Genomic DNA, 23,684 nt, shown 5'->3' with positions numbered 1-23,684 from the left:
TCCCTCCCTCTCTAGTGACTCTTGTGTGGAAAGATCCACATCTTGGGTAATCATTATCCCATACGTCACTAGCTCATGGACTCTTGCTAATTACATGAAAGAAAACATAATTTATGTAAGAACTTACCTGATAAATTCATTTCTTTCATATTAGCAAGAGTCCATGAGGCCCGCCCTTTTTTGTGGTGGTTATGATTTTTTTGTATAAAGCACAATTATTCCAATTCCTTATTTTATATGCTTTCGCACTTTTTTATCACCCCACTTCTTGGCTATTCGTTTAAACTGAATTGTGGGTGTGGTGAGGGGTGTATTTATAGGCATTTTGAGGTTTGGGAAACTTTGCCCCTCCTGGTAGGAATGTATATCCCATACGTCACTAGCTCATGGACTCTTGCTAATATGAAAGAAATGAATTTATCAGGTAAGTTCTTACATAAATTATGTTTTTTCTCTTAAAGGCACAGTACCGTTTTTGCAAATTGTGTTTTTTTCATTAAATAAAGTGTTTTCCAAGCTTGCTTGCTTTATTACTAGTCTGTTAAACATGTCTGACACTGAGTAAACTCATTGTTCAATTTGTTTAGAAGCCATTGTGGAACCCCCTCTTAGAATGTGTGCCACTTGTACTGATATGTCTATAAATTGCAAACAGCATATTTTGACTCATACAAATTTGGCATTAAATGATTCTCAGACAGAAGGAAGTCAGGTTTTGCCATCTAGTTCTCCCCAAGTGTCCCAACCGGTTACGCCCGCACAAGCGGCGCCAAGTACTTCTAGTGCAAAAAGGCAGCAGTGCAAAAGCACTACACTTGGAATTGGGGAGTGCTTGTATAATAGAAAGGGTTACCTTTCAAAAGCTGGAGTGCTTATGCATAAAAATGACTAGAAGGGTTGGTCAACACAGAGGTTGAAGAAAAAAGAATGCATTAAGATAGCCCTTAACTCTCCCTGTAATGTGGTAAATGTAACATCAGTGTCAATGTGCTGAGGTGATGTATTTAAAATATAACCTTTATTTGTTTATGTTAAAATTCAAAGAACACACAAACAACACACGATTAAAATTACAAAAGAATTTAAACCGTTGGAACAATATATTCTCCAATAGATAAGGGTAATGGGTAGATGGGAAGTGTCACCCTCAAGATAATGGAGTGGCACTGGCGTGGGTGTGAATTATTGTAATATTTCCACAAGATGCACAAATGATATTTAGGATATGTACATTCGTGATAAACCAAGATCTCCCTGATGTATCATGTTTCAATAAAGATCACGTAATATAACTTTGTCTTGCCTTTTGCGGTAGGAACAGGTAAAATTATACTGGGTATGTGTCTAAAGTAGTAATTAAAGGAATCGGTATAATGACTGACAATAGTCTGGTTCAATTATCTCAAAGTCACTTGTCAGTGGCTCATTTTGGAAAAAGTTTCATGCCTCATGCTTTTGGTACATAATAGATTTACAAATGAAATATGAATAGGATTTCAAATGTATTGAAAAATAATAATATAACAGTAACAGCTTCGAAGGTTGTTTGCTGTCTATTATAAGATGTTAGATAAATAGTATATCATATTAAAAATATGTTGTTGATCTCAAGAATATTAGAACAATAGAATTTTCCAAACTCAGTGAACGAAAACTATTAGGTTCCGACACAGATATTCATTTACAAATGCCGGGGTGAATGGGAAATTAACCGCAGTGTGTGTTTATATTTCTAAGTAACAAAGTCGCATTAACAGCGACCATTTAAAGATATACTATTTATCTAACATCTTATAATAGACAGCAAACAACCTTCGAAGCTGTTACTGTACAATATTCAATCCTGTAGAACGCTCAAGTGATTCACTAATCCCTGTTCTATTCAATACTAACTATAAGCAACCTGTGCAGTCTGCATAACGGCTGCAATAAAGTAACCTAAGTATATTTCAGTGAGAATGAATGTTGTCTAACTGATTCCAGCAATTATTTTTGCAATCAACCATTAGTGATCCGTGCTGTCTGCAAAACGACTGCAACACAGTAACCCAAAATATACTGGAGTGTGAATGAATTGTGTCTAACTGATTGTAGTAAGCAACTTTACAATTCCAAATACTTTTGATACAATATTGATACATAATCTAGTACCAATGAATCTCAAACTCTAACCCATTTGAGAAGCGCATCAGATTTAATAACTTAGATACTTGTCAAAATATATTATTAACAATAAGTTTACAACTAATTTCCGTTGCTGGATACTTTCAATACAATAACTATCACGTTTGCTATTATATCAGATATAATTATTAGAACTATCTGAAACAGAGTAACTGACCAGAAGCATTTATTTGAGATTACTTTATTGTGAAGTAGATCTGAATACTTTCACACAATACTTTTTACTCATTAGTACTCACACAATACTTTTTACTCATTAGTACTCACACAATACTTTTTACTCATTAGTACTCACACAATACTTTTTACTCATTAGCACATTGTTCTTCTTGATACTAAGTGAACTTACAAATTGTGTGATCAAAAAATAAAAACTATGTTGTATACCTACACTTAGATACTAAAACCTTATCGTGTATTGCTGACTGTAGACGAATGTTTGGACACCACAAATTTAATAAAAAATCATTGAGCCCATTCTACATAAAGCTCATTATATCAGTTTATGATACATTTAAAATTCCCACTTACATTTAACTGATATACAAATAAATTATGCTACAAGAGCATGGGATATGAAACTTTTTCAAAATGAGCCACTGACAAGTGACCACTCAATATTTTCTATCCATTCCAAAATCGTCTCCCCTGATACCAAGCGAACTCACAATGGTATGATTAATAAAATTCAAATGACCACGTGTATCTAACACTAAAACAATAAGATCTTAATTTTCATTGAATGTGTGGACATTATAGTTATATCAATAAATCTTTGAGTCTACTGTATTGAATAGCCCATTATATTATTATTTTTCAATACATTTGAAATCCTATTCATATTTCATTTATAAATCTATTATGTACCAAAAGCATGAGGCATGAAACGTTTTCCAAAATGAGCCACTGACAAGTGACTTTGAGATAATTGAACCAGACTATTGTCAGTCATTATACCGATTTCTTCAATTACTACTTTAGACACATACCCAGTATAATTTTACCTGTTCCTACCGCAAAAGGCAAGACAAAGTTATATTACGTGATCTTTATTGAAACATGATACATCAGGGAGATCTTGGTTTATCACGAATGTACATATCCTAAATATCATTTGTGCAAGATTTTCTTGTTCCAAGATCACAGTACTTTATAAACACCCACATATCAGATCATCTTGTGGAAATATTACAATAATTCACACCCACGCCAGTGCCACTCCATTATCTTGAGGGTGACACTTCCCATCTACCCATTACCCTTATCTATTGGAGAATATATTGTTCCAACGGTTTAAATTCTTTTGTAATTTTAATCGTGTGTTGTTTGTGTGTTCTTTGAATTTTAACATAAACCAATAAAGGTTATATTTTAAATACATCACCTCAGCACATTTCCAGACAGGGCCGCCACTAGAAATTTTGGGGCCCCTGACTTAACCATTGATCAGGCCCCCCCCCCCACCCTTTGACATGTGCAATTTTTGACCAAGTGACTAAAACGTATATGCACTTTATTCTTAAGTGTCTATTTAAACTTGGAAATGTTGTAAAGGTAGTAACATACAAACACACAGACACACTCATACACTGAAACACACACTCACACATAAGGTTTCACATATAGACACTCTAGTAGACACGCAAAGAAACACACTCAGACACAGACACCCAAACAGACACTCAGCACTTGTTTACATTGACCTGACAAGTAATGAGGTAGACTACAGTTTTGTAAAAAAAAAAAAGGAGATTTAGAAAACAAAATATGGAGTTCTGATTATCTTTTTGTAAAGGAAGATACCAACTAAATGATGACAACAGCATGCAGTGGCTGAAAGGAAGGGCCCTGAACTGCCTAAACAATAATTTAAAGGTTAAATGGTGGATTGGTGACTTCCGGAAAGGTCTTGTTAGTCTCAAAGTCTGTAGAAAGATGTGAATAATCAGTAGTAAGGTCAAAATGTCCTAAAAAGGGACAATGGACACACACACAAACTCAAACTTGCACATACACCCAAGGAAACACCAACAGAGACAGCCTCAGAAAACACACAAAGACATACACACACACACGCACACACACAGAAAACACACAAAGACATACACACACAGAGAGACAACCACATAAAACACAGAAAGACATACATACACACACCCTCACTGAGACATCCACAGAAAACACACAGACATACACACACCCTCACAGAGACATCCTCAGAAAACACACACCCTCACAGAGACATCCACAGAAAACAGACATACATACACACACACCTTTACAGAGACATCCACAGAAAACACAGATATACATACATACACACCCTCAGAGACATCCACAGAAAACAGACATACACACCCACCCTCACAGAGGCATCCAGAGAAAATACACAAAGACAAACATACACACACCCTCACAGAGACACCCATAGAAAAGCTCAAAGACATATGCACACACCCTCACAGACATCCACAGAAAATGCACAAAGACATACACACCCACCCTCATAGAGAGACCCACAGGAAAAAAAACAAAACATACACACTCATAGAGACACAAACCAAAGCACAAAGACATAAACACAGACACCCACAGAAACACTCACAGGAGGAAACATTTATGCAACTTGCATCCTCTAAATCAACACTGTGTGACATGCATGATAAAAAAAAATTGCAGAAATTAAGAGATCACTTTTTAAAGAATCATATTTGTAAATGTGCAAACAAAAATAATTTTTGTGAATTCAAAATTGTACATTAATGATCTGGGGTAGATGGCTAGATGAAGAAAAGTACTTTTAAAAGGTTGACATTTTTTTTTCCCCATTTTCTCCAACCAAGAGCACAACTTCAAATATAGTGTACAAATGTTCCCATCTGTCAGCTGTACTTATGGATTTTGAAAATGCTGTACTCTATATGGTCTTGGTGGAACCATATGCTGTGGTAATCATACCATTAGATCTGGTTAAATGCAGGATTTAGGCTCGTCGGTATGTATTTCAAAATTAAGTCCGCTGTAGTTTAAACTGAACAGTTTTAAGTTAAACACTGAGCAATCTTAGTCTGAGAGTATAACATTTTATGCAGATGTAAAAATCTTAGGTAAAATGCCTCCTTGCATCTGGAAAGTCCTTGCATAAAGGGTCAGTAAACTGGAATGTAATATATATATATATATATATATATATATATATATATATATAAATGCATATGTGCCAAAAGGGCACCTACCATGTGTGTATTGAGGAGGAAAGATGTCTGCATGGTTCTAAATATAGAATTTCTACAGCATTGTCAAATAATCATAAATACACTGCTGTTAAAAAAATGTGTTTTTATGGATCCCTGGCCCCACCATACAACTACTACCACACTGAAGTTACAATCTGAAATTGCACAAATAAATAAAAAAAACATTTGCTCAGTAAATCCTACCTCCTTTGAAAATGAAAGTGATCAGCCGTCTGACTCAGGCACACACTGTACAAACAAAGTGCCAAGTCTGTCTCACACTGTGCATAGTGGTTTAGTGCACACTCAGAAATCCTCTCAAATGCTAATACTTTACTACTTGTAATAACATTTTCCATGCTCAGTTAGCACTCTGCTGTAGTACCCACTGGTGGCTACCAAAATTAAATTTTTTTTTTTTTTTTTAGTTCTTGCCTCATGGGCCCCCCGGCCCATTGGGCCCCTGACAGGAGTCACCCCTGTCACCCCCTGATGGCGGCCCTGTTTCCAGACACTGATGTTACATTTACCACATTACAGGGAGAGTTAAGTGCTATCTAATGCATTATTTTTTCTTCACCTCTGTGTTGACCAACCCTTCAAGTACTTCTAGTGCGTCTAATTCTTTCACCCTGCAAGATATGGCTTCAGTTATGAATACTACCCTCACAGAGGTTTTATCTAAACTGCCTGGGTTGCAAGGGAAGCGCAGTAGCTCTGGGTTAAGAAAAAATGCTGAGCCTTCTGACGCTTTAGTAGCCGTATCCGATATTCCCTCACAATGTTCTGAGGTAGGGATGAGGGATTTTGCTGTCCTGAGGGAGAGATTTCTGATACAGGAAGGTTACTCCCTCAGACAGATTCAGATATGACGGCATTTAAATTTAAGCTAGAGCACCACCGTTTATTGCTCAGGGAGGTTTTAGCGACTCTGGATGATTGTGACCCTATTGTAGTTCCAGAGAAATTGTGTAAAATGGACAAATATTTAGAGGTTCCTGTTTACACTGAGGTTTTTCCGGTCCCTAAGAGGATTTCGGACATTGTTATGAGGAGTGGGATAGACCAGGTATTCCGTTCGCTCCCCCTCCTGTTTTTAAGAAAATGTTTCCCATATCTGACACCATAAAGGACTCATGGCAGACGGTCCCTAAGGTGGAGGGAGCCATTTCTACCCTGGCTAAGCGTACAACTATACCTATTGAAGACAGTTGTGCTTTCATTGATCCTATGGATAAAAAGTTAGAGGGTCTCCTAAAGAAAATTTTTTTCATCAAGGTTTTCTTCTTCAACCTATAGCGTGCATTGTTCCTGTAACCACTGCGGCTGCCTTTTGGTTTGAGGCTCTAGAAGAGGCTCTTCAGATGGAGACCCCAGTAGATGATATTTTGGACAGAATTAAGGCTCTTAAGTTGGCTAATTCTTTTATTACAGACGCTGCTTTTCATCTTGCTAAATTAGCGGCTAAGAATTCAGGTTTTGCCATTTTAGCGCGTAGAGCGTTAAGTCCTGGTCATCTGATGTGTCATCTAAATCTAAGCTTTTGTCCATCCCTTTCAAGGGTAAGACCCTATTCGGGCCTGCACTGAAAGAGATAATTTCAGACATTACTGGAGGGAAGGGTCATACCCTCCCTCAGGATAAGTCAAATAAGACAAGGACCAAGCAAAATAATGTTCGTTCCTTTCGAAACTTCAAGAGTGGTCCCACTTCCTCTTCCTCTGCTGCAAAGCAAGAGGGGAACTTCGCTCAATCCAAACCAACCTGGAGACCTAATCAGGCTTGGATCAAGGGTAAACAGGCCAAAAAGCCTGCTGCTGCCACTAAGTCAGCATGAAGGAGTAGCCCCCAATCTGGGACCGGATCTAGTAGGGGGCAGACTCTCTCTCTTTGCTCAGGCCTGGGCAAGAGAAGTTCAGGATTCCTGGGCAGTAGAAATTGTAATCCAGGGATACCTTCTAGATTTCAAGGATTCCCCTCCAAGGGGAGGTTCCATCTTTCTCAATTGTCTGTAAACCCGACAAAAAGAGAGGCGTTCTTATGCTGTGTAGAAGACCTTTTTACCATGGGAGTGATCTGCCCAGTTCCAAAAGCAGAACAGGGGCAGGGGTTCTACTCCAATCTGTTTATAGTTCCCAAAAAGGAGGGAACCTTCAGACCAATTCTGTAACTCAAGATCCTAAGCCAATTCCTAAGAGTCCCATCCTTCAAGATGGAGACCATTCGGACTATCTTACCATTGATCCAGGAGGGTCAATATATGCCCACTGTGGACTTAAAGGATGCATATTTACACATTCCTCTCCACAAAGATCATCACCAGTTCCTCAGGTTCGCCTTTCTGGACAAGCATTATCAGTTTGTGGCTCTTCCTTTCGGGTTGGCCACGGCGCCACAAATCTTCACAAAGGTGCTAGAGTCCCTTCTGGCGTTTCTAAGGCCACGGGGCATAGCAGTGGCGCCTTATCTAGACGACATTCTAATTCACGCGTCGACCTTCCAACTAGCCAAGTCTCACACGGACTTAGTGTTGGCCTTTCTAAGATCTCATGGGTGGAAGGTGAACGTAAAAAAAGAGTTCTCTTTTCCCCCTCACAAGAGTTTCATTTCTAGGGACTCTGATAGACTCAGTGGACATGAAAATATTTCTGACGGAGGTCCGAAAATCAAAGATTTTGTCCACCTGCCAAGCTCTTCCCTCCATTCCTCAGCCGTCAGTGGCTCAGTGTATGGAGGTAATTGGTCTAATTGTAGCGGCAATGGACATAGTTCAGTTTTCTCGCTTGCATCTCAGACCACTGCAACTATGCATGCTCAATCAGTGGAGTGGGGATTATGCGGATTTATCTCCTCAGATAAATCTGTATCAAGAGACCAGAGACTCTCTTCTTTGGTGGTTGTCACAGGATCATCTGTCCCAGGGAATGTGTTTCCGCAGGCCAGAATGGATTATAGGGACGACAGACGCCAGCCTTCTGGGCTGGGGTGCAGTCTGGAATTCCTTGAAAGCTCAGGGTTTGTGGACTCAGGAGGAGGCTCTACTACCGATAAATATTCTGGAATTAAGAGCGATATTCAATGCTCTCCAGGCATGGCCTCAGCTGGCTTCGGCCAGATTTATCAAGTTTCAGTCAGACAACATCAGGACTGTGGCTTATATCAATCATCAGGGCGGAACAAAAAAGTTTCTTAGATGATGATAGAGGTCTCAAGGATAATCCGATGGGCAGAGGCTCACTCTTGCCATCTGTCAGCGATCTATATCCCAGGTGTAGAGAACTGGGAGGAAGCTTTTCTAATTCGTCAGACTTTTCATCCGGGGGAGTGGGAACTCCATCCGGAGGTGTTTGCTCAGCTGGTTCGGCTATGGGGCACACTCGAAAAGCCTTTTACCAGGAAAATATATCATATGATATGCGTAAATATACTTTTTGGTTGCGAATCCAAAGGCTTCTCCTGGAGTAAAATCAGGATTCCTAGGATTTTGTCTTTTCTCCAAGAGGGATTGGAGAAGGATTATCAGCTAGTTCCCTAAAAGGAACAGATATCTGCTCTGTCTATTTTGTTGCACAAGCGTCTGGCAGATGTTCCAGACGTTCAGGCTTTTTGTCAGGCTTTAGCTAGATTAAGCCTGTGTTTAAACCTGTTGCTCCGCCATGGAGTCTAAATTTAGTTCTTAGAGTTCTTCAGGGGGTTCCATTTGAACCCATGCATTCCATAGATATTAAGCTTTTATCTTGGAAAGTTTTGATCCTAGTTGCTATCTCTTCAGCTCGAAGAGTTTCTGAACTATCTGCATTACAATGTGACTCACCATATCTTGTGTTCCATGCTGATAAGGTGGTTTTGCGTACCAAGCCTGGGTTCCTACCTAAGGTTGTTACTAACAGGAATATCAATCAGGAAATTGTTGTTCCTTCTCTGTGTCCTAATCCTTCTTGTAAGAAGGAACGTCTGTTGCACAACTTGGACGTGGTTCGTGCTTTGAAATTTTATTTGCAGGCAACCAAAGATTTTCGTCAAACATCTTCTTTGTTTGTTGTCTATTCTGGAAAGCGTAGGGGTCAAAAGGCTACGGCAACTTCTCTTTCCTTTTGGCTGAAAAGCATAATCCATTTAGCTTATGAGACTGCTGGACAGCAGCCTCCTGAATGAATTACAGCTCACTCCACTAGAGCAGTAGCTTCCACATGGGCTTTTAAAAATGATGCTTCTGTTGAACAGATTTGTAAGGCTGCGACTTGGTCTTCGCTTCATACCTTTTCAAAATTTTACAAATTTGATACTTTTGCTTCTTCGGAGGCTATTTTTGGGAGAAAGGTTTTGCAAGCAGTGGTGCCTTCCGTTTAGGTTTCTGTCTTGTCCCTCCCTTCATCCGTGTCCTAAAGCTTTGGTATTGGTATCCCACAAGTAAGGATGAATCCGTGGACTCGGTACATCATGCAAAAGAAAACAAAATTTATGCTTACCTGATAAATTTCTTTCTTTTGCGATGTACAGAGTCCACGGCCCGCCCTGTCTATTCAAGACAGATGGTATTTTTTATTAAAAACTTCAGTCACCTCTGCACCTTATAGTTTCTCCTTTTTCTTCCTTGGCCTTCGGTCGAATGACTGGGGGGTGGAGTTAAGGGGGGAGCTATATAGACAGCTCTGCTGTGGTGCTCTCTTTGTCACTTCCTGTTAGGAAGGATAATATCCCACAAGTAAGGATGAATCCGTGGACTCGGTACATCGCAAAAGAAAGAAATTTATCAGGTAAGCATAAATTTTGTTTTTTTTATTTTGGGTGGGCTTTTCTTTTACAAAGATATGACGAGTCCATGGATTTCATCCTTACTTGTGGGATATTAACCTCCTGCTAACAGGAAGTGGCAAAGAGCACCACAGCAGAGCTGTATATATAGCCCCTCCCTTCCCCTCCACCCTCCATTCTCTTTGCCTGGGTTATACTAGGAAGAGGTAAAGTGAGGTGTTAGTTTTAGTTTCTTCAATCAAGAAGTTTTTTATTTTAAATGGTACCGGTGAGTACTATTTTCCTCAGGGGGATATGGAAGAAGATTTCTGCCCTGAGGTTGATGATCTTAGCAGACGTAACTAACATCCATGTTGGTTCCCACAGAGTGCTGAAGGTAGTGTAAGAGAAATCTTCAGAGTGGAGAACAGCTGCATGCTACAAGCATTGAGGTATGTTCAGTCTTTTATTTCTGAGGAGACCTGTTATATCAGAATGGCTGACATTTTATTCCTTGCTAAAGGAGGGGGTAAGAAGTAGACCTGTTCAAAGAAAAAGGGTGTTACTTTAAATCCTGTGCTAAATGTTTTCATTGACATAATTTGGGTGTTATGAAAAGGGACACTGGGAGAAGCTCATCATCTTTATTTTGTTTTCTGACAAATATGAATAGGGCTGCAGCATTACTATGCTGTTTTTAGGGGGACCACATGGTGTTATTTCCTAACTGCTTCCTATGCAGTGTTTCAGATTAGTTTGTTGATCGTCCTTGATGGGCGGGGCCTATTTTTGTGCGCTCCGACGCGCAGTATATTCTGACCGAGAAGGCAGCAGGCATGAGCTCCAGTTGGGCCTAAACTTATGCTCTGATGACCGGATCGTGGTAGAATAATTTTTCCAGTACTTTAAGGGCAGGTAGGTGCCACAGCAGAGCTGTGGGGAGGTGCAGGGGTCATTTTGTCAAACAAATTGTATTTTTCACTCTAAATGTCCTGAAAAGGTTAATTTTGCCTATTGCTCTTAGGTGCAATAATTTTTGGGCACATTAAATATATGTTTCTCTTGTAAGGTGTATCCAGTCCACGGATCATCCATTACTTGTGGGATATTCTCCTTCCCAACAGGAAGCTGCAAGAGGATCACCCACAGCAGAGCTGTCTATATAGCTCCTCCCTTCCTGCCACCTCCAGTCATTCTCTTGCAGCTCTCGACAAGCATGGAAGCATTTAGAGAGATGTGGTGTTATTTAGTTATTTTTTCTTCAATTCAAAGTTTGTTATTTTTAAATGGTACCGGAGTTGTACTATTTTGGTCTCAGGCAGAAAATAGAAGAAGAGTCTGCCTGTGGTCTCTAATGATCTTAGCAGGTTGTAACTAAGATCCATTGCTGTTCTCACACATAACTGAAGAGAGAGGTAACTTCAGCTTGGGGAACGGCGTGCAGGGTATCCTGCTATGAGGTATAGAAACATAGAAACATAGATATTGACGGCAGATAAGAGCCATAGGCCCAGCAAGTCTGCCCGACCTTACCTAACAGTATAAACTTATCTAGTTCGTAGGATAGCCCTATGCTTGTCCCATGCATTTTTAAAGTCCCCCACAGTGTTTGTTGCTACTACCTCTTGAGGAAGTTTATTCCATAAATCAATCACTCTTTCTGTAAAGAAATGCTTCCTCAAATTACTCCTGAATCTACTACCCTTTAACTTGAGCTCATGACCCCTTGTTCTTGAATTTTCCATTTTATGTAAAATACCCACAGCCTCAGTTTTACTAAACCCTTTAATGTACTTGAAAGTTGCTATCATATCACCTCTTTCCCTTCTCTCCTCTAAGCTATACATATTTAGGTCATTGAGCCTATCCTGGTAAGTTTTATTTTTTAGACCATGTACCATTTTGGTAGCCCTCCTTTGCACAGATTCAAGTTTGTTAATATCCTTCTGAGATATGGTCTCCGAACTGCACACATACTCAAGATGAGGCCTAAACTAATGATCGATAAAGTGGCATAAGAACCTTACTATTTCTGCTGCAAATACCTCTACACAATACATCCAAGCATTCTGCTAGCCTTACTCGCTGCATTACTATGTGCAGTCTAAATTTTTCTAGAGAAATGTATATGCCTAGAAATGCTGTTGATACCAGATTTATTTAAGGTAAGCCTGATTACAGTGATTTAATAACGACTGGTATCATGCTTACTAATAGAGGTAACACTCTTATTATTTTTTCAAACTACTGAAATATAAAACGTTTGCTGGGAGTGCTTAAACGTTTTTTATATGCTTTCTGGTTATAAACTTTATTGGGGCCCAGTTTTTTTCCACATGGCTGGCTAAAATTTGCCTAGGGATAGTTTTGTTAGGCCTCTCACGTGTAGACAGGAAGTGGGAGGGGCTATTTTTCGCGCCTAGATGCGCATTAACTTTTGCAGACTGAGAACATCCAGTTTTCCTGAAGGAGCTCCCTGAATGCTTAGGACCTCTCTGAAGGGTTTTGGGGCTTTCCAAAGTCGTTTGTATGGCAAGGTAGGGCCACAGCAGGGCTGTGGCAGTTGGTTGTGACTGTTAAAAAACGTCTATTTCGTTTTTTTGATCGTTTTTGAAACTAAGGAGTTAATCATCCATTTGCAAGTGGGTGGCAATGCTCTGTTAGCCTATTATACACACTGTAAAAATTTCGTTTGATTTACTGCTTTTTTTCACTGTTTTTCAAATTCTGATCTTTTTTATTTTTCTTAAAGGCACAATACCGTTTTTATTTTTTGCTTGTTAACTTTCCTGTAAGTGTTTTCCAAGCTTGCTGGTCTCATTGCTAGTCTGTTTAAACATGTCTGACATAGTGGAAACTCCTTGTTCATTATGTTTAGAAGCCATGGTGGAACCCCCTCTTAGAATGTGTACCAAATGTATTGATTTCACTTTAAGTTATAAAGACCATGTGACAGACCCTTCTGTCAGTACTGAAAGAGTTAACTTTGTTCAGCTTTAAGAAGCTATTTTCTAAAGACAGGGTTGCTGGCATCAGCTATTGTGTACTGTAATTAAGTTTACTGATAAACATTCACATGTTTAATCACATCCAGAGAGCAGACGCCTAAGTGATAAGAAAGACTATAATTGTTTATCTGCTTAAGTAATGTAATTCTATTGTGGCATGTCAAAGGGCGTTGGTACCGTAACAGACCATATTCTGTCTTTAAAAGATTTATCACCAGAGGAATCTGACAAGGGGGAAGTTATGCCGACTAACTCGCCCCACGTCGTTCAGAGCCTTTGACCTCCCGCTTCAAGGGACTCACGCTCAAGAGGCGCCAAGTACATCTAGCGCACCCATCGGCGTTTACTTTATCAAGACATGGCGGCAGTCATGGATAATACACTGTCAGCGGTATTATCCAGACTACCTGGGTTACGAGGAAAGCGAGACAAGCTCTGGGGTTAGAAGGAATACAGAGCACTCTGACGCTTTAGTAGCTATGTCTGATACCCCCCTCACAATATGCCAGAAGCTGAGGAAGGAAGAGCTCTTTCTGTGGTGATGTTTTTCTGACTCAGGGAAGATGATTCAACCTGATTCTGATTTGGCAACATTTAAATTAAGCTTGAACACCTCCGCGTGTTGCTCAGGGAGGTTTTAGCTACTCTGAAAGACTGTGACACCATTGCAGTGCCAGAGAAATTATGCAGATTGGATAAATACTATGCAGTGCCTGTTTTCACTGATGTTTTTCCAATACCTAAAAGGTTTTCAGAAATTATTACTAAGGAATGGGATAGACCAGGTGTACCGTTCTCCCCCCCTCCTATTTTTAAGAAATTGTTTCCAATAGATGCCGCCACACGGGACTTATGGCAGACAGTCCCTAAGGTGGAGGGAGCAGTTTCTACCCTAGCTAAGCATACTACTATCACCGTCGAGGACAGTAGTGCTTTCTTAGATCCAATGGATAAAAAGTTAGAGGGTTACCTTAAGAAAATGTTTATTTAACAAGGTTTTATTCTACAACCTCTTGCATGCATCGCCCCAGTCACTGCTGCGGCGGCTTTCTGGTTTGAGTCTCTGGAAGAGGCTTTACAGGAAGAGACCCCATTGGACAATATACTTGACAAGCTTAGAGCACTTAAGCTAGCCAATTCATTTGTTTCTGATGCCATTGTTCATTTGACCAAAACTAACGGCTAAGAAATTCTGGTTTTGCTATTCTGGCGCGTAGGGCGCTATGGCTGTAAATCATGGTTCAGCTGACGTTACTTCAAAATCTATTCTCTCTGAGACTGACTGCCTGGAGATTGAATGCTTGATTTTATCAAAGCGTGGCTTCTCTGAGTCAGTTATTGATACCTTAATTAGGCACCGAAAGCCTGTCACCAGGAAAATTTATCATAAGATATGGCGTTAAAATATCTTTATTGGTGTGAATCCAAGGGTTACTCATGGAGTAAAAGTCAGGATTCCCAGGATATTATCTTTTCTCCAAGAGGGATTGGAGAAAGGATTGTCTGCTAGTTCCTTGAAGGGACAGATTTCTGCTCTGTCTATTCTTTTGCACAAGCGTCTGGCGGATGCTCCAGACATTCAGGCGTTTTGTCAGGCTTTAGTTAGAATCAAGCCTGTGTTTAAACCAGTTGCTCCGCCATGGAGTTTAAATTTGGTTCTTAAAATTCTCCAAGGGGTTCCGTTTGAACCTCTTCATTCCATAGATATCAAACGTTTATCTTGGAAAGTTCTGTTTTTGGTAGCTATTTCCTCGGCTCGTAGAGTTTCCGAGTTATCTGTCTTACAGTGTGATTCCCCTTATCTGATCTTCCATGCAGATAAGGTAGTCTTGCGTACCAAACCTGGGTTTTTACCTAAGGTGGTATCTAATAAGATATCAATCAGGAGATTGTTGTTCCGTCATTGTATCCTAATCCTTCTTCAAAGAAGGAACGGTCTATTACACAATATTGACGTGGTTTGTGCTTTAAAGTTTTATTTACAAGCTACTAAAGATTTTCGTCAAATATCTGCTTTGTTTGTTGTCTACTCTGGACAGAGGAGAGGCCAAAAGGCTTCGGCAACTTCTCTTTCGTTTTGGCTAAGGAGTATAATTCTCTTAGTTTATGAGACTGCTGGCTAGCAGCCTCCTGAAAGGATTACAGCTCATTCTACTAGAGCTGTGGCTTCCACATGGGCTTTTAAAAATGAGGCTTCTGTTGAACAGATTTGCAAGGCGGCGACTTGGTCTTCGCTTCATACTTTTTTCAAAATTCTACAAATTTGATACTTTTGCTTCTTCGGAGGCTGTTTTTGGGAGAAAGGTTTTACAGGCAGTGGTACCTTCCGTTTAAGTGCCTGCCTTGTCCCTCCCTTCATCCGTGTACTTTAGCTTTGGTATTGGTATCCCACAAGTAATGGATGATCCGTGGACTGGATACACCTTACAAGAGAAAACATAATTTATGCTTACCTGATAAATTTATTTCTCTTGTGGTGTATCCAGTCCACGGCCCGCCCTGTCATTTTAAGGCAGGTATTTTTTATTTTTAATCTACAGTCACCACTGCACCCTATAGTTTCTCCTTTCTCTTGTTTGTCTTCGGTCGAATGACTGGAGGTGGCAGGAAGGGGAGGAGCTATATAGACAGCTCTGCTGTGGGTGTCCTCTTGCAGCTACCTGTTGGGAAGGAGAATATCCCACAAGTAATGGATGATCCGTGGACTGGATACACCACAAGAGAAATAAATTTATCAGGTAAGCATAAATTATGTTTTCTAATCGGATTTCGTTATTTAGCTTTTATTAGCAGTTTTGGAAAAATTGTATACTTTTTTATTTTTTAAAGGCGCAGTACATTTTTTAAAAAAAATTGTTGAAAGTGTTTAACAACCTTTAAAGGGACACTGTACCCAAAAATGTAATTTCGTGATTCAGATTGAGCATGAAATTTTAAGCAAATTTCAAATTTACTCCTATTATCAAATTTTCTTCATTATCTTGGTATCTTTATTTGAAAAGCAAGAATGTAAGTTTAGATGCCGGCCCATTTTTGGTGAACAACCTGGGTTGTTATTGCCGATTGGTGGATTAATTTAAGCGACCAATAAACAAGTGCTGTCCATAGTTCTGAACCAAAGAATAGCTTAGATGTCTTCTTTTTCAAATAAAGATAGCAAGAGAACGAAGAAAAATTGATAATAGGAGTAAATTAGAAAGTTGCTTAAAATTGCATGCTCTTTCTGAATTACAAAAGAAAAAATTTGGGTTCAGTGTCCCTTTAAGATTATTGTTAGTCTGTTCAACATGTCTGACATTGAGGATACTAATTGTTCTATGTGTTTAGAAGCCATTGTGGAACCCCCACTTACGTTGTGTACCTCTTGTACTGAAAGGGCCTTACAATGTAAGAAGCATATTTTAAGTAAAAAAAGTGTGCCTAAGGATGATTCTCAGTCTGAAGAGAATCAGGATATGCCATCCAATATTCCCCAAGTGTCACAACCTTTTATGCCCACACAAGCGATGCCAAGTACTTCTAGTGCGTCTAATTCCTTTACTCTGCAGGAGATGGCTGCAGTTATGTCAACTACCCTTACAGAGGTATTGTCTAAATTACCAGTGTTACAGGGTAAACACAGTAGGTCAAGTATTAATGTAAATACTGAATCCTCTGATGCTTTATTAGCTATTTCCGATGTTCCCTCACAGGGCTCTGAGTTGGTGATCAGGGGAATTACTGTCTGAGGGTGAAATTTCTGATTCAGGAATGTTTTGCCTCAGACAGATTCGGATGCTATGTCAATTAAATTTAAGCTTGAACACCTCCGCCTGTTGCTTAGGGAGGTTTTAGCGACTCTGGATGATTGTGACCCTATTGTGATTCCTCCAGAGAAATTGTGTAAAATGGATAAATATCTAGAGGTACCTACTTACACTGATGTCTTTCAGGTTCCTAAGAGAATTTCGGAAATTATTAGTAAGGAATGGGATAGACCAGGTATACCGTTTTCTCCCCCTCCTAATTTTAAGAAAATGTTTCCTATATCAGATACATTCGGGACTCATGGCAAACGGTCCCTAAGGTAGAGGGAGCTATATCTTCCCTAGCTAAGCATACTACTATACCCATTGAGGTGTCACAACCTTTTATGCCCACACAAGCGACGCCTAGTACTTCTAGTGCGTCTAATTCCTTTACTCTGCAGGAGATGGCTGCAGTTATGTCAACTACCCTTACAGAGGTATTGTCTAAATTACCAGTGTTGCAGGGTAAACGCAGTAGGTCAAGTATTAAAGGGACACTGAACCCAAATATTTTCTTTCATGATTCAGATAGAGCATGCAATTTTAAGCATTTTCTAATTTACTCCTATTGTCAAATTTTCTTTATTCTCTTGGTATCTTCATTTGAAAAGCAAGAATTTAAGTTTAGATGCCGGCCCATTTTTGGTGAACAACCTGGGTTGTCCTTGCTGATTGGACAGCACCAATAAACAAGTGCTGTCCATGGTTCTGAACCACAAATTGGCTGGTTCCTTAGCTTAGATGTCTTCTTTTTCAAATAAAGAAACCAAGAGAACGAAGAAAAATTGATAATAGGAGTAAATTAGAAAGTTGCTTAAAATTGCATGCTCTATCAGAATCACAAAAGAAAAAATTTGGGCTCAGTGTCCCTTTAATGTGAATACTGAATCCTCTGATGCTTTTATTAGCTATTTCCGATGTTCCCTCACAGTGCTCTGAGTTGGGATCAGGGAATTACTGTCTGATGCTATGTCATTTAAATTTGAGCTTGAACACCTCCGTTACTTTGGGAGGTTTTAGCGACTCTGGATGATTGTGACCCTATTGTGATACCACCAGAGAAATTGTGTAAGATGGACAAATATCTAGAGGTACCTACTTACACTGATGTTTTTCCGGTTCCTAAAAGATTTCGGAAATTGTTAAAAAGGAATGTGATAGACCAGGTATACCGTTCTCTCCTCCTCCTACATTTAAGAAAATGTTTCCCATATCAGACACCATTCGGGACTCATGGCAAACGGTCCCTAAGGTGGAGGGAGCTATATCTACCCTAGCTAAGCATATTACTATACCCATTGAGGATAGTTGTGCTTTCAAAGACCCTATGGATAAAAAATTAGAGGGTCCTCTAAAGAAATTATTTATTCATCAGGGTTTCCTTTTACAACCTACGGCTTGCATTGTTCCAGTAACTACTGCAGCAGCTTTTTGGTTTAAGGCCCTAGAAGAGTCTCTGAAGGTTGAGACTCCATTAGATGACATCCTGGATAGAATTAAGGCTCTCAAGCTAGCTAATTCTTTTATTACTGATGCCAAATTGCTAAATTAGCAGGGAAAAATGCAGGATTTGCCATTTTAGCGTGTAGAGCGTTATGGCTAAAATCGTGGTCTGCTGATGTGTGATCAAAATCGAAGCTTTTAGCTATTCCTTTTAAAGGTAAGACCCTATTCGGGCCTGAATTGAAGGAGATCATTTCTGACATTACTGGAGATAAAGGCCATGCCCTACCTCAGGATAAGTCTGTTAAAATGAGGGGTAAACAGAATAATTTTCGTTCCTTTCGAAACTATAAAGGAGGACCCTCTGCTTCTTCTTCCTCCGCAAAGCAGGAAGGGAATTTTTCTCAATCTAGGGCAGTCTGGAAACCCAACCAGACTTGGAATAAAGGTAAACAATCCAGGAACACGCAGTTCACAACCATATCCCCTCCGTGTTCATCTCTATGGACGCGGAGAAAGCCTTTGATAGGCTAAACTGGCAATTTCTGAAGGAGACACACAATTCGGCTTCGACTCAATCTTCACTGGAAAAATATTCTCCCTTTACAACAGCCCCCAAGCCAAAATAAAGTTGAACGATACCTTGTCCCAACCATTTTCAATCACAAACGTAACGAGACAGGGATGCCCCCTCTCCCCTATATTATTTATCCTCGCAATGGAGGTTCTAGCATCACATATTAGACACAATACAGACATACAGGGGTTCACAATTGCTCACCAGGAATATAAAGCTACCTTATACGCTGATGACCTCTTTCTCACACTAACGCGACCCCATAACTCACTTCCCCCCCTCATTCAAACACTACACTTGTACGGCAATTTTCAAACTTCAAAATAAATATTACCAAATCAGAAATTGCTCCCACTTGGATTACAGACAGAGGAAATCACTGCAATACAAGCACTCGCACACTTTTGCATACAACCGCGCGCTATAAAATACCTCGCTGTGTATATCTCCCACCATACACAAGTCACACTGGACACCAATTATAAAGCCATAGCCGACTCAATCCAAAATACACTGCGCTCCTGGAGCAATAAACCACTCTCATGGTTAGGCAGAATTAATTCAGTCAAAATGATTCTTCTCCCCAAATTACTATACCTCTTCCAAACCCTACCGATCCCAATCCCCAAATCTGTAATACACAACCTTCAAAAATCCTTTATCTCCTATATATGGCAACACAAAAGACCTTGGATAGCTACTGCCACTCTCTATCGCCCCAAAGAATTGGGCGGCCTCGGGATCCCAAACCTTACCCAATATAGACTGGCTAGCTTCTACACCAGAATAATACACTGGTGCAGACATTCAGTTCACAAAGAATGGGTTCTTTTAGAACACTCGTTATCGCACACTTCACATCTTGGCAGCAAGTGCTGGCTACATCCCTCCAAAAGAAACTTACCTACATATCTACCAACAATCACTAGAGAAACTTTAAAATTATGGGACACATCCATAAAACAATATAACCATATCTCAACTGTACCCTCTCCACTAACACCCCTTTGTGAAAATCCAGATTCTCCAATACCATTTCCCACCCACACAACTCAAACACCTCACATTATAAACTCCTCTCCCTGCCTTACAGTCATTCAAAACGGGAAAATCAAACCCTTAACCGAACTCGCCCCCATCCTGGACAAAGTACATATAGAATGGCTTAAATACCATCAATTAACAGACTTCCTTGTCAAACATCCACATAAGCTACTACTTTTTCGCTCCCATACGGGTTTCGAAAGCAGCTGCATTTATGACACCCTACACAGGGGCTTTCTATCTTTTACATACCCAATTACTTATGCAACCGAGCAGCATATCCCTCCCCTCGTACACACAAAAGTGGGAAACAGAGATTGGCATTACACAAACCCCTAAGGAATGGCAAAAAATCTTCTCCTGCATGACAAAATCTTCCTCATCCATATATGTAATGGAAATGAATGTTAAGTTACTATATAGATGGTACTACACACCCCACCGGCTTCACACCATTTTCCCTACACACTCACCGGAGTGTTGGAGGGGTTGCCAAAACATTGGCACCCCCACACACATCTGGTGGACGTGCCCAACAGCCCAAACATATTGGGAAGCTATCAGAGTAGAATTCGAAAAAGTTCTATCTCTAAGTCTCAAGCTCGACATCTGGTTTTTCATCTTTAATAAATTTACCAAAATAACTTGCAAACTCCGACTAGCTCTACTGACTATCATGACAAACTCAGCAAAACGACTAATTCCCAAAAACTGGAAATGCAATACACTTCCATCTATCCAGGTCTGGAGAGAAACAACCACTCAGTCTCTCCAACTAGAAAAATATCGCTTTACTCGTAACAAACAAATAGCCGACTATCACTCTATATACTTTTTGTAACAAAGTCCAAAAAGGGAACAGCACATGGGAGTAAAGAATGTGCACGGTAGACCTAGGGCGCTGCCAAGCCCTAAACACATAAACAAAGATAAGCAGGGTCTCCAGCACTTTATCAAACAGACTTATTTGAACACAAATAGCGACGTTTCGGTGTCACAGCACCTTATTCATGCTTGGTAATTGTATACAGGCCTTTTACATCTTTAAATACCCAAATTTTGGCGCCTTCTCAGATTGTTGTATGGAGAAGGCTCCCTCTAGTGGCCTAATGCTATACATACACTCACATAACTTATATACAGGTTGAATTAGTTAATATAAATATATTACTTAGTCCCAAAAGATACATAGAATTTCACTAAAAAAATGCATAATAATCTATAAGAAAATTTCATTAAACTACAGTTTATATATTACCTAAATAAATTTAATGAACCATTTCATAAACACTTTATAGAAAATTAAAATGCATAGAAATTTTTTTTTTTATATACAAAAGTTTATAAACAATTAAAAACAAGGGAAGGGCCTAAAAATACAGCAAAGATTCTAAGTGATAAATAATTAGTCGGGCTAAAGGTACTTCAGGAGAGATTCAGAAAAAACAGCTTAAATCAAATTCCCTGTTAAGACCCTTGGGATGCATACTATCTAATTTATGCACCCACCACATCTCTCTTTGATTTAATAGACGCTCTCTATTAATGCCTCTTCTGTTTGGGGGGATATGGTCTATTACTTGCCACCTGAGCTGGCTAATGTGGTGGCCTTTCTCCAGAAAATGGTTGGATACAGGGGCATCCCTGTTCTTGCATCTAATATTGGACCTATGTTGACCAATACGGTCTTTCACCTTGCGGGTGGTCTCACCTATATAGATGCAAGAACAGGGACACTTGATCAAATATACCACCTAGGCGGTCTCACAGGTATAATACCCCTTGATAGAAAACTTTTTTCCACTTTGGGGATGATGAAAGAATGCTCCTTTTATCACTGAATGGCAACTCATACAACCAAGACAGGGAAAAGTTCCCATATTTTTCTTACCCAACAACTGTTGTCTATTTTGTCTGGTGGGGCCTATGTCTGTTCTCACCAAGTGGTCCCTAAGGCTTTTTACTCTCTTGTGTGCCAAGAGATTACCTAAGGACTGTACCGGGTGAAACAAGTGGCAAGGAATATGAAGCTATGCAACTTAAACAAATGAAATGGGAACTGCATGCCAACACGTTAGCAGAATACTATCGTGTCAAAAGAATTCCCAGAGGGCTACGAATGAATACTCGCCCCACTCTATTAAGCAACAATAAAATCTACTGCGATAAGTTTGAGGCTATTCTGAATAAGTGTTCATACGATTTAATCGTATGGACTGTGGAATGCTTACAGACGGAGATGGAGTTGCAGGAGGTGAACATAAAAAAATGCAAGGATGATTTACAGACCTGTTTGTCCAATGATGAATTTCAGGAGATGGAGAAAAGGATCGCTACTATGATTGCGGAGGAACAGAAAGCCATAAAAGAAACAAAAAGGGCAAAGTTCATCCGTGACGAAGAGGACTACCGCCTGGGTCGAGTATACCGCTGGTGATCCGGTAATTATACCAACCGAGGAGCATCAGGACCCCGGGGCAGACGTAGACACAGGCCGACAAGGAGAGAACAGCATGATGACGTATCCAATACGTCAGATGGCTCATCCCATGGTTCATCCCCTTTAGGATCGAGCAACAGCGAGTGCAGCATCGGGTCCACCGGGGCAGCAAGAAACACCGCCGCTACAAGGGGAAACTCGATCCGCAGATCCAACCGGAAGAAAGCGCCAAAGAAGTAAGCAACTCTATATCTATTATTAAGGACAGCCAGACATGTTCCACACTTGTGGGGGGAGATAATGATATAGTAATAAACACGTCAGAATATGCATTAAATGAAAAAGAAAATACGATGCTCAATAGAGGACTTTCTTTTTGCCCTTTCCATGACACAGACTTTTTCGAGCTGGAAAAAGATTTGCAAAGACTATACCGCAATATCAAACTTAAAGTCTGGTTCAGCAATGAACATTATCTGGCAGATAGTCAAGCCCAGACTCCGGAATTGTCTTTAAAAAAGTTAGGTCTTAGCAAAAAAAGTTCTTTTAACCCCAATGTTAATAATAGTAGTGTCAATACATTTGTTAACATAGTACAACAAGGGGTTAAAAAGTTACGTGATGAATACAAAAATAAAAAACATACTACTATGTGGCATAAAAATGAACGTGTCAATTTGACTAATTTTGCTAAGGGTGAAAATATGATACTGAAGGAGTTAAAAGGTAATAAAAACATCATCTTCAAGGGGGCTGATAAAGGCGGAGCAATGGTTTTGCTAGATAAAGGATACTATGTGAACGAAGCCCTCTCACAATTGAGTGATATAAATACATATAAGCCACTGCAGGGAAATCCTTTAGGTAATATACAGAAGGAGATAAATGTAGTTGTACAGAGAGCCCTTAGTCAAGGCATTATTGATAGAAAGCTATCTGAGTATTTGTGTACTGTAAACCCTAGGACACCTGTCTTTTATACTGTCCCAAAAGTCCACAAGGACAAACAGAGACCCCCGGGGAGACCTATTGTCTCCTCAGTTGAGTCGGTATTTACAAAGATTTCCAAATTTTTGGATAAGATCTTGCAGCCTGAGGTCACTAGGATGTCAAGCTACATACAAGACACTAATAGTTTTTTGCAGAAGGCAAGGGATTTGGTATTCCCTAGTGACAAATACCTCCTGTTCACCATGGATGTACGTAGTTTATACACATCCATAAAACATG

The 23,684-nt window shown here is 39.8% G+C and overlaps 1 protein-coding gene across 1 annotated transcript in view; it reads left to right on the top strand.

The window, feature by feature from the left end:
- The window catches only part of LOC128662504 (hematopoietic lineage cell-specific protein-like), a 783,082-nt gene that overhangs the window by 173,645 nt on the left and 585,753 nt on the right, over positions 1 to 23,684 (top strand). Inside the window, 2 exon segments of the mRNA XM_053716283.1 lie at positions 21,995 to 22,447; positions 22,582 to 22,690. Of these exon segments, the coding sequence (XP_053572258.1) occupies positions 21,995 to 22,447; positions 22,582 to 22,690 (562 nt within the window).

Source organism: Bombina bombina, chromosome 6 (genome assembly GCF_027579735.1).
Source record: "Bombina bombina isolate aBomBom1 chromosome 6, aBomBom1.pri, whole genome shotgun sequence".
NCBI lineage: Eukaryota > Metazoa > Chordata > Amphibia > Anura > Bombinatoridae > Bombina > Bombina bombina.
Note: the sequence above shows the minus strand (reverse complement) of the source record. Positions and strands in the feature narration are given on the sequence as shown.